Raw genomic sequence first — 12,002 nt, forward strand, 5'->3', positions numbered from 1 at the left:
ACCTTTCTCCCTGTTGGTAACTGTCAGTGATGCTCAATGTCCTTTCCTCTCTTGGTCACTGGTGTCCCAGTGGAAGAGGTGGTGTAGCTGCCCATCACAAGTGCCACTCTGAGAACAGGAGGGGATTTGGAGAGGCCAGTGGGTGGACAAGGGGAGGTGGGCAACAGCGGCAGAACATAAATGTCCCTGAAGTTCAGCTGGAGTGGGTCTTTTCTGTCTGTCATAGGGTAGTGCCTTATCCTGTTTCTGTAATCTTAACAAAACTGCAAGCACAAGGAGATTTTTTTTCCCCATTCTCTCCTCACACTCCCTAGAAGAGGCCCTTTCCATATTTTTCCCTTCCATATGGACTTCTCCGTATGAGGAATTTGCAGGGTGGATGTGAGCCCACCCATGCCAGAGATCAGTAAAGTTAGGGTGGAAAGTAAAGATGGGTGGAAGAAGGCATATGAAAGGGATGCAATATGGTTAAGCAGGAGAACAGGGGTGTTTCAGAATAGGTGTGCACTGACAAGAGCCACATCCCACTGAAGCCTCCAAGGGACTGCGATGTGTGACTTGGCAGGAGCAAAAGTGCTTCTTTTATTTTGCTGTTGTGAGTTAGAGAAAACTAAATGTTCATGGAATAAATGCAGACTTACACTGTCCAAGGCAAAAGGAAAAAAATAAAAGTGCTTCTTAGGAAATGCTTCACCTGCTAACCTGAGAAGTTTCATGAATAGCCATCCAGTCTTGTATTCTAGTAAGAGTGACTAGTTCATCGGTGTTTATTCTCATGTAGCTTGTTTCTTTTCTGCTTCTGGTTTTTGGAGTTGTTTTCTCTTTTGTTTTTTCAGTCACTCATTTTTGTGTGATTTGTCATGGTTGACATGCCTACTGCCCACAACCGTTTTTACTCTCTTGCAATCAGATCTTGCTTTGAGGCCATGCCATGCTTACCTAGCAGTTTGCAAGCATCCAACTACCATGGAAATACAGTCTGCACTGGTGCACGAGGCAAGAGTTCAAGACAGATGTGATGTAGTCATATAATGGTCATTGGAAAGCCCCCAGTGGACTTCTGCCACAGCAGAGCAAGACAGACTATGCACAAGAAGTTGGAGGTTCAGCCCTGGGTGAGAGGTGTCACATAGCAACAGCAAATGAGATTAGTGTCATGACTGCTTTGTTGTAACTCAGATTTCCTGCTGTAAAACATGCTCCTCAGTTTATAGGGACCCTTCCCCTCTTGCCTCCTTGAATCTTTTTAAAAGATGCAGTGCCATTTCTCCAGTTCCCTTGGGCTTTCCTGTCTCATGGCTAGCCATTCACCCCTCAGCCTGATGGGCATTTCCTCCTCACCCAGACCTCTCTTGCCAGACCTGCAGGACAGACCTTGGCCATGCTCCATAGGGGTGTTCCTCCGGCTGCAATTGAACAGCTCGGTCAGCTTCGTGCAATGCCAGCACCTCTAAGGACTGCCAGGGTTGGAGGTGTAATGCCAAGGTGCTATATGTCCAGGAAACACAGTGCTCTTCAGCCACTCAAGGACATAACCATCTGCAATTTTATTCATGCATGTTGACATGCCGTGTCATGGCATGACAATGACATAACCACAAAGATGAGCAGATTTGATTCACTGAATGCAATAGATCTGCTTTATATGTCATTATAATGTGGGTTTGACTGGGTTTGTAAAATGTTAAGATGCACCTGGAAATTACACTGTGCTCTCAGTTCTGTTTCTGAGGAGAAAAATATATCAAGATTTTGGTGTATGCTTAAGGCTTTTCAGTATATTGCAGTAGGAAGCTTTTGGTTCGCATTGTTTTATTAGATGTGATATTTTTAGGTCTTCATTCTTGGTGAAATCAATGAACAACAGCTTTCTGGAAAAGGAAGAATTTAACCTCACTTTTAGCTTAGTATCACTTTACTTTGACAAATATTCCAAGTGAGAAGTAGAAAAAATAAACTTCAAGCTTTTTTTTTCTTCCAGGGAAAGAATTCAGTGTTTAACAGATTATATTTCCTAAATCTAAAGTAATAGGAGCCTGACATTTTTATGTTCCTTGCATTGTACCTAACTCAAACATGCCCTTACTATGAGCGATGTTTTCCAGTATTTTCCAGGGCACTGACAGTTAAATAACAAGTGAGAAAACCGGAGACATTGTTTGTGTCACCATTTGCAAGCACTTAACTTAATAAGCTGCAGGAGCCATTAGCATGGTGGGAAGTTTTGCTAGGAAAATCCCAGGGGCTAAAGTAAAACAAAACCCTAGACTGAATGGGGCTGGCTTCAACAGCTTTTACTTCCCAGTAACAAATGAGCTGTCTGTTCAGAAGCTGTTCAGAAGCCTCGTTTGCTCAAAGGTGCGGTCCTGGATGCTCCGTGCTCCTCTGCTGCCACTGCTGCCTGCGGAGGAACCAGGTTGGAAAGTCGGCCTGCTCTGCAGCTGGGGGCCAGGGCAGCAGAAAGCCCGCATTACCCCGGGCGGGTCTGGAGCTGGGCAACATGGATTTCATCTCCTTCTGATACTCTGGCTGCCAGTGCATCACTGACCCAGCTCCAGGCCTGGCATGAGCAGCAGGGTGACACTGCAGAATAATGACTTCCATTCTCTTCCAGAGCTGGGTGGGAAGGCGACCCTTTGTTTTTATCTTTTTTCAGTGTGGCATGAGCTGCACAGAGCATTTAGTTGCTTGCTCAACCACAGTCCACTTTTTCTTGAGTGCAACCATGTCAAGCCTCAGCATATAGGTTATTGGATCTATCTGGGATACTGAGAGCACAGAGAGGCTCAGAAATTCCACCTAAGACCACTGTTCAGTGCAGTGGGCTGCATGTGGACTTTTGTCAAAGACTTTGGGGCTTTCTCAGAGGCAAATGCCTACCTCCCCCAACGTACTGCTTTTAACAAACCCAAAAGTGATAGCAACAGAATGTTCTGTTTGGTGTATTTCGTTTCTCAACGACAGAATTGAAAAAAAAAAAACGCACCAAAAAAATTGTTGGAAAATTGGAAGCTTTCAATTGCAACTTTGAACAACTCCAGGAGAACTTTCCTGTCAGCTTCATTGTTCCAATATTGGACTTTTCTGCTACAGGCCTGATGAGGATGCTGTCATCATCTTTTGTCCTTGACTGTAGATCCCATGACTTGCAGTGTTCCCATCTCTGATGTTGTTCTCCCGAGGCAGCCTGTAATGAAGAAAATACATGCTCAAGCTGGAACAAAGTCCACCACTGCCTCATTAGCTAGGAGGTTGAACACAACACGCAGAGTTTCAGCAGTGAGTGGTTGAATTTGAAAGATTGTCTTGGTTTCTGCAGAAACCAGCTCAGCAGAGCTGCTCCATGCAGAGTGCAGTCTCTGTATCAATGCTGACAATCCTGCAAATAAAGAGATGCAGTTTTCTACTCTTCTGGGAACAAGGTACAAGAAAGGGATAAAAGACTTTAGTCCTTTGCATGGGTTTCAAGTACTCCTTTCTAGGACTGCTGGAATCCGAAAGAGCTGTAGACAAAAGCTATGAAGTGGATTCATGTGTTTGATGCCACCTCGGCGTGGGAGAGTTTCATTCCTATGCTGTTAAATTGCTGCCAGCCCCTAACAAAGTCATTTGGTGAAAGACATCGGTGCTTTGCACTGACAGCTGGCAGTTTGCCTCCCAGCTTCTGTACCGTTGTGAGCTGTGTTCGTTGGCAAAGTGATAGGCATTGAGTGGCACTGTGGCACCATATGTTGCAAGCAAGCTCAGTTTGGGGATACTTTTTGGTACGTAGGAAGCCTGTGTGTGGTTGCCTGGTTGGCAACCAGTGTCTGTGGCCTGGCACACCCTGCATATTTGCAAAGCCCTTTGGAAAATGTTCTTCTGTTTGATCTAGGTGGGTTTGGTATCCAAACAGAAAGGTGTCTGCACAGTTTACAGCCGCCACTGCCCAAGCTGGAAATAGCAGGCACTTCCTTGGCAGGCGCAGCAAAATGTCTGCACGCTGTGGAAACTGACTATAGTCAGCTGCTAGACCTGCAGAGAGCATCGCTGCAGAAAAAACAGGGGCAGTATGTTAGCAAATAAATACCACAGTGACAGGAGAACCTGTTTGAAAACAGCACTCACGGGGTAGTACTGGGAAGCCCTTATTGCTACTGCCTGCACTAAGCCTGCCCACTGATGATAAGACCTTGGTTTCCACCTCAGTCAAGCATGTCAGCCTGGAAAATCTCAGGAGCACCATCTTTGTTCTGACATGATTGGTGTGTAAGGGCTTCCCCAGCAGTGCTTGTATTTAAAACCTTTTTAACCTTGCAAGGAGCTAGCATCTTTGTTTAACTCAATACTCCCAATAAAGTGCAAGGCATTTGATTTCATTTCTGCACTGAACTCTGAATTTTGTTCTGGGCTTTGTTCTCCTCAGAGCTTTGTAAAGCAGAGAAAGGAGGGGGAAGCATTTTAATCAGGGTAAGGCTCTTTGGCATTTACACTATTGAAGCCTGAGGAGCCTCTGAATTTCTATTGAATGGAGCCCTAAGAAAAGAAGTAGATCTGTTGAAGGACGGCATTTCAGTGCAAGAAGGATGTGTGTTTAGGACTTTCCATTACATAATGGGGCTGAAATGGATTAACAAGACCCAGGCTTTCTTTTTCTTGAGAATTGCTGCCTGCAACACTCTTTTTCTATTACTGATGCTTCAGTCACAGCACTCACAGAAAGGTTTTCTTTGTTGTTATTAGTTTGAGAAGTAAATTGCAGCATTGTTTCTCCTGATCAAGAGATTGATTAGTCAGAGGTCTCTAGCTGAAGGGAAAAAATGTTCCTCATTATCAACTTTAAATGCAAATGTATTTGCCAAGCAGAGTTTCAGATGGTGAGTGTGGGGGGGAATGACTTGCTCTTTTGATGTGCTGCCCATAACCATTTAAGATCTTTGAAAGGCATCCCTCTCATCAGGTCAGTGAAGAAATAGTGTGGGAAAGATATTCTTGAGAGAGAAAATTAACCGTTGCCGCTTCTAGTTGTATGGTTCTCACAGTGTTTTGACGAGTAATGGTGCATTAGTGTATTTGTGAGTTTTGTTGTGTTTTGTCCTCTCTTTCTCTTCTTAGGTGCTTTCATAATCTGCTGGACCCCAGGATTAGTCTTGCTGCTCCTCGATGTTTGCTGTCCCCAGTGCAACGTCCTGGCCTATGAAAAATTCTTCCTGCTCCTGGCAGAGTTCAACTCCGCCATGAACCCCATCATCTACTCCTACCGGGACAAGGAGATGAGCGCAACCTTCAAGCAGATCCTCTGCTGCCAGCGCAGCGAGAGCGCCAACGGCCCCACCGAAGGCTCGGACCGGTCGGCATCCTCGCTCAACCACACCATCTTGGCTGGCGTCCACAGCAACGACCACTCAGTGGTGTAAAACCGCAACCAGTCACGAGGCCGACGAAGAGCAGCAGGCTATGTCACAGAGCGGGGTGGACGCACAGCCCTGGGGAAGGTAACCCACTCACAAGGTTTTCTCAAACACTAATGGACTACAAGTGCTTCTTTTCCAGGGAGCCCAACACACCGGCACAGTCCACCCCATCCGGAAGACTGGCCATGCTGCAAGGCCTTTGATTTCTACTTTCAAAAAGTAGGAGGCAGATGCCTTGTGGCAGAGGTCATCAATAGCCCATGGAGAGCCTCGCTGAGACTTTGTCGGACTTCGCTGCATCTTGGTGCCAGTCTGAATCAACTCTGATTAATTAAGCTTATACCTGCTTCACTGCATTTACATGTAGCCACTTAGTCTTTTTAAAAAGGGAGTAAAGGGGATAAAAGTATGCCTATCATTTAATAGACATGTAATATTTATCACCATCAGCATGCTTGTGATGAACATTTTCTGTGCAGGGAGTAAAATTGTGCTCTAGTCTTCATATCCTTAGCCACACTGCCGTAACTACAGTAAAAACAAAAGTATTTTTTTCTAATACAAGCAACAGGAAGATGATGGAAACTGACTCTTCTTACCTTCATTACTGGTGTTAGAGAGCATGCATGTTCTGTGTGTATGCAGATTGTTTTAATTATGAAAAAAAAAAAAAGAAGCTCATTGTAAAGTCTGCAGGAAAGTAGAAAAGCATAGACTGTATTCCAGTGTTTGTTTAGATTATGAAATAAACAGTACTCTAGTCACAAGGTATTTAATGTTCTTCTTTGAAGTGCAGTATGAAATGTGTAACATGTGAGGGGTCCCAAGCTTTTCATGGACAAGTTCTTAAAGCAGGACAAGTCCCTAAGGCTCTTAAAGGGCTAAGGTCAGGTTGGTAGATTTTAAAAAATAAGTATCGTGTTGGAATACTTTTCTTGTTCATGGCAGAAAGCAAAGGGATTTTTAATGTGAAAAAAATGTATACATTTTTATGGAACCTTTCTTGTCATGGAAAACAAAACACCTTCTGCATTTTTGGACTAAGAAATATTTGTAGGGTATCTCTTCAATGATGTATCAGTCATTTCAAAAGCAGTGGACTACTAAGAACCAAGGTAGAATTTTATTTTGTAAAGTCAAGACAACATAGGTAGTCGTCTATTGCAAATGACTGGACCATGCTACATGTAATAGCCACACATGCACATTGTTATGAATAGCTAAGCTAACAGATGGATTTTTTTCATATATGGCTGTTTCAATGATAAATGCCACTTGTGTGAATCTCACTTACCAAGAATCAGTGACATTAATCAAAACTCCTGGACAGGGTTAAATGTGAGCAAAAATGGGATCTTGCTGATAAAAAACTTGGGACCTTTCTCTGGGAAACTGTGTGTTCTCCTAACAGTGTGAAATATATCAACAGTAAATTCCTGGGGCCATTTTCCTCATTGTAATTTGCCTCTATAACAAAAAAAAAAAATATATCAGAGCTGTATCCTTCAATGTACCATACTGGAATGTAACACAGGCACAATATTCTCCCATTTGGGCAGGTAAGAAATGGAGGGGAAAGGATCAGCCCAGCAAAGAGCAGAGTTTTTAGCATCTCTTGCATGGAAGAGAGGCTTGGATTTTATGCTTCCAAGCATAAAATTGCTTGGAAAAGGCAGTTCCTTGCTGAGGGAGGGAAGACCAGCAAGTGAGCAAAACCTGTCTCCACTGAATAAAGTGAGAGTTTTGCCACTGCTTTCCATAAAACTGAAATTCACCTGTACTGTCAAGCCAAATTTGTGTGGACACAGTGGAAGATGGAGTGGGCAGAGGGGATAGACACAACATTATTGGCCAGTTGACCAAGGTATTGAATGTCGCACTTGCTTTGGACAAAACAGTTCTTTTTTCTGACTGTGTTTGAGAGCAAGTAAAGGTTGATTTGTTTTTTATCCACATAACTGTACTGAGAAGGAGAAAAACAGGCTGTGTGAACTTTTTCATTTAAAAGCATCTGCTTGCTAAGCCACTCATAAATTTTTCTTAGTGCCTGCATGATGTTTGAACTAGTGCAGGTAAACGGAAGAAAGGAGAGGGTCAGAGCCTCCAAAGACAGGGGACGTCTGACTGAAAAACAATTTCCTTTTCTCAAGAGTGCTGAGTTGCTTTCTTCCCTGGATCCAGGGGGAGAGCGCTTTTTTCTGTTCTCAACTTCCCCACAAAAGCAGGACATCATGGACACTTTATTTTGGGGGGGGGCTTGCCCTTTTCAGATGTCCTTTTTACTGCTGTTTACATGTTCTTTATTGAATCTCTCCTGGATAGGGTGGGAGGATGATGTTAAGAAATAACATCATCCTGGTTTACAGTGCTGAAAGTGTGGTGGTTTTGGAGAAGCCATGAGTGAATAATTTTAAACCAGGGGTGCAATCATTTATGACACGTGGGTGGGTCCAGAGGCCCCTTGTGAAGACAGATGCCCAAGGAGGCTTTGTTTTGCTCATTGTAGTTGCAACAGGTAGTAGTTGCTACCCAGGTACATCGATCAGCCCTTCTCCAAGGAGGCACTCAACAATTCAAGAAGCTGGACCTTTTGAACTCTTAATAGCAGTTAAATTTCAGTTGTGGGGTAGATTAATCCGGGAGCACTTCTGGCAGCAGGTGCCTTTTACTTCTAATAGGTGAAGTGCAATGCTTTAGATCAATGGCAACAGGATTCAAACATTGCTTGTGTGATTCCACTAGACGAAATCACTGAGCATGTGGATGCTGTTTAAAAATTTAATTAGTGCTTTGTTTTGTTGACATGATCTCCCTATATCCTTGAGAAATCTGATCTGTGGATGGAGTGTTGCTTTGCAAGCTAATGAAATTAAATCTGCTGTGAGCAAAGAGAATAAAAACCAGAGCTTGGAATAGAAGGATTCATTTGCTCTCTTCTTCAGAGTGGTTCCCATGCCACTTGGTTTTGTCTCAGATTTTTTTTAACTTTTGTTTCTCTGTCCAGATTTTCCAGCTTCATTGTGCAGTTGTAGAACACACTTCTGCTATGTGAAAACGTGGTGCAAAGTACTTAGAGAAAAAAAATTGCTCCACTTATTTTTACTTATCTCAAATCCTTCAAAAGGTTTTAGAAGACTTCTTAAAATACCAACGATCCTCCCACAGTCATTAAAATTCTTCTGTTGCTGGCTGCCTCTGGTCCAAGTAAATCCTCTTGAAGTTCAAATGTAATGGTGTTTGTTTCAGCAATTGTAGTGGTGGGGAGTTGTGTATTAAAAGGAATATGGTTGATGAAATCATTTGCAGGTCAAAGAAAATGTTTTTCCTACTTTGTTTTTTCAGTGGCAGCACAAGTCTGAAAACTAATTGAAAAGATTTCCTTTGAATGAAGGATTATTAAGTAGAATTTTAACTCTCTGTTGCTATCACAGAGAGGCTGGGAGACCCATTGGTCCACAGACCTGTCAATCACAGCACTTACATGAAAAGTTGAAAATACGTTCTGTGTTTGACACACATTGCATTTCTTGTCAACCCGTTTTTTTGCTCCATGTTCTCTGAGATCCCTTGGTAGCTTCAGGCTGGCTGCTAACCTGGGTGCTCAAAGCTGGGCAGATAGCTGACACAAGGAGAAAGGGCAGACCAATCTAGAGCTTTTTTAGTGATTCCTAAAACCAAACACACCTGTCTGTCTGTAGTGCACCAGTAAGGGGTTTTTCTTAAATAGTTGCCTCAAGATCCACCACTGTTTTTTTAACTCTGCCTTTCCCAACTAGTCACAGCTGTGGCACTGCTTGAACAAGCTGGCATTGAAGGCTGCTTGTATGCCACTTGGTGAAGAAGAAAGGGCAGGCATGCTATGTTCGTGGTGCAAACTAAGCCTGGGTAACAGGTATCAAAGAGGAAGGGACATATTTTTATGTCCAGTATCTTAATTCTGCTTCCCCTCCAAAGTAACGTTTCAGTGTCAGCATAAATTTCTCCCAGTATGTCATTGCACTGAGATGAAACTTTGCAGGTCACTCCAAGGCGTATGTCTCTGTGGTGGCCAGGTGGGGGTTGGCCATGGCCAGTCTGGGTCCCAGGAACAATCTGTCATGGGAAACTCAAGTGGGCTCTGCTTCTGAAGCAGACTTTATAGCTTCTACTGACCTCTGTGTTGCCCCAGAAGTATGCTACCAGATACCAGGCTTAGCTACTGTAAAGCCAGTGGGGGTTCCTCTCTGTGATGCTGCCACCACTGGCACTGTCTGTTCTCACTGCAGTAGGTGTCCCCGGACTAAAAACATGCTGCTTTTTCTGTGAAAGAGATAAAAGCCCACCCAGCAGATTGTTCTCCCCAGGTAGGATTAAAGAGTACATCAGCAGAGAGTCTTTACTGCAAACACCCGTAGCCTGTCTTTCAATCATTGTGAATCAAGGTGATGCAAAGCAGATCTGGCAAAGGCATTTCTCTAGTGCACCGTCCCCACCCCACACCACGGCATGACCCTGTCCCCATTGTACCTGTTGTTCCTTTGGGTCCCCTCTGACCATGAGACGGGATGGAGCTGGCAGAAGTCAGCCTTAGGACACTGGCTCTTCTCCACCAGCTGCAGAAGTAACATAACCCAAATAGACAGGCTTTTCCTTTCTCATTCTCTTAAGGGTTTTACTGTTGAGCAATTTGCAATTACAAGCCTACCTATCCTGTCCTTTCCAATCAGTTCTTGCCATTAGCAATCCGTCTGTGCCATACACTTATGTCTGAATGGAGAGGCTTTGCAACTGCAATCTCATTTGTTCAGCCGAATTGCCCAGGCTTTACCGTTTGATTGGAAGGCCACTTCCAATAGATATAGAGCTTAAAGAGTATAACTCTCACACCTGTCCAGCCATGCCTTCTCAAGAAAATGTTTTTCTTTCTCCCATTTTCTTCTCTTAGAGGATTTTCAACAAGTTATTCACCCAGCTCCAGTTTTCTATGTCTATCAAGGAGAAAAAAAAGAGGTTGATATAAAAATAAACAAACAAACAAGGATATTAAACTATACTGCTGTCTTCTATATGGAAATCCAACCCGCTGATAAGCTGCCAGCATTTTAACAAGAGCCTCCATGAAATGCTATTTGCCTGTGATAAATTTTTGATAACCAGAAGTGTATGTGGGAGACTCAGGAATCTGTTAATTTGTTTTTCTGTTTAAACAAAACCATGTTTATAACTCACAAGTATGGAGAGAGCCAATGAGGTTTGGCAAACAATTTTGCTATTAAGTGCACTTACTGTAAATGTTTAGAGGTTGTATCTAGTACAATAAAGTATTTAGCATGTGTAATTTGGAGTGTGCAAGAAATACCCTTTGTTGGGAGAGCTGGTATTTTGGATGTGGAGGGGAATTATTCAAAAAGCATGTCTGTGTGGAGGATACGGGCTGGTCTGTTCCAGGAGATAACATAGGGCTGAAACCCAGGGACAATGAAGGGACGCATTATTTCATGTATATCACTTAATAATCTGTTCCTGATTTCTACTTGCCTACCTTCCTTCCTTTCAAGTCCACATTTGTGCCTTTTAACCTCAGGCCTCCTCTTGTTGCCTCATAGAAAAGTTCTCCTGCACAGAGAAAACAAACCTGTTGCTTCTCTTCCCTCTCCCTCTTCTTTCCTTTCTCCCTCTCCCTTCTCCCTTTTCCTTCCTTTCCTTTTTTGCTATGCATAGACAATGTTTGTACTAGAATGTGTCCCCAGTTTTGATTTAACCACAGAAGGTCATACATTGACTAAACCAAAGCTGGTTGCCTTATATATAGAAATGAATGTGTCCACACACAGATTTGCAAAGCCACAGGAGGAAAAACTGGGGGGAAAAAAAAAAAAAAGTATTATTTCAATGCTGTTTGAGCATAGCTGATTTAAGACTCTATTTTTATGCTAATTCCTATTTCACACTTTGAAGAAAAGAGGTCTTGGGTAAAGGGTTGATTAACCCCCTGCCTTTTGTTAGAGAAGCTAATCACTTGTATACTGAGAGAAACTAAATGTCTGATTCAGCAAAATAGCAGAAGATAAAGGTGGTGCTCCTAAGGTAAAATTACAGTACTAATCACTCCGGCCATTATTAAGGACAAAAATATAAAAAGGGAAGAATTTTATTTTTTCCTTTCCCCAAACCCTGGTGATTCATGACTAATACCCTGGTGCTGGGCTTTTCATGACATGGCATGTGTGATGTAAAGCAGCCCCATAGAGCTTGATTGCTGGACATAACGAGCAGAAAGCCAAAATACACAGTTACTAAATAAATCACGCCTCATGAAAACGCAGTGCAATGCCTCTGGGATTTTTTGGTTTAAGCCCTGGATCACCATTTGCTGGCAAAGTCAGACTGTTTATGTGGCAATCCGTTAATATTAAATACACAACACGTGCAGCGACACAGGACGCAGCATCAATGTGCAGTAGGCAGCAAGCAGAGCAGGAGCATGGAAAGCCAGCATAGTTGGGATGATGATGCCCAGACCCTGCAGCACACTCCCCCGCATCGCATGGGCCAACCCCCACAACCTGCTCTGTGCCTTTTGAGATCTGCCCCTCCAGGCCAGGCATGGCTGGGAGGACAGGACTGCTG

At 43.4% G+C, this 12,002-nt stretch overlaps 1 protein-coding gene across 5 annotated transcripts in view; it reads left to right on the forward strand.

Moving 5' to 3' along the window:
• LPAR1 (lysophosphatidic acid receptor 1) overlaps positions 1–10,710 on the forward strand; it is an 81,255-nt gene extending 70,545 nt beyond the window's left edge. For all 5 annotated transcript variants that reach the window (XM_074813172.1, XM_074813173.1, XM_074813171.1 and 2 more), the window contains one exon: positions 5,095–10,710. In XM_074813172.1, the coding sequence (XP_074669273.1) occupies positions 5,095–5,396 (302 nt within the window). In that variant the 3' untranslated portion in view covers positions 5,397–10,710. The remainder of the gene's footprint in view (positions 1–5,094) is intronic.
• The last annotated feature ends 1,292 nt before the right edge of the window (positions 10,711–12,002 follow it).

Source organism: Strix aluco, chromosome Z (assembly GCF_031877795.1).
Source record: "Strix aluco isolate bStrAlu1 chromosome Z, bStrAlu1.hap1, whole genome shotgun sequence".
Taxonomy (NCBI): Eukaryota; Metazoa; Chordata; class Aves; order Strigiformes; family Strigidae; genus Strix; species Strix aluco.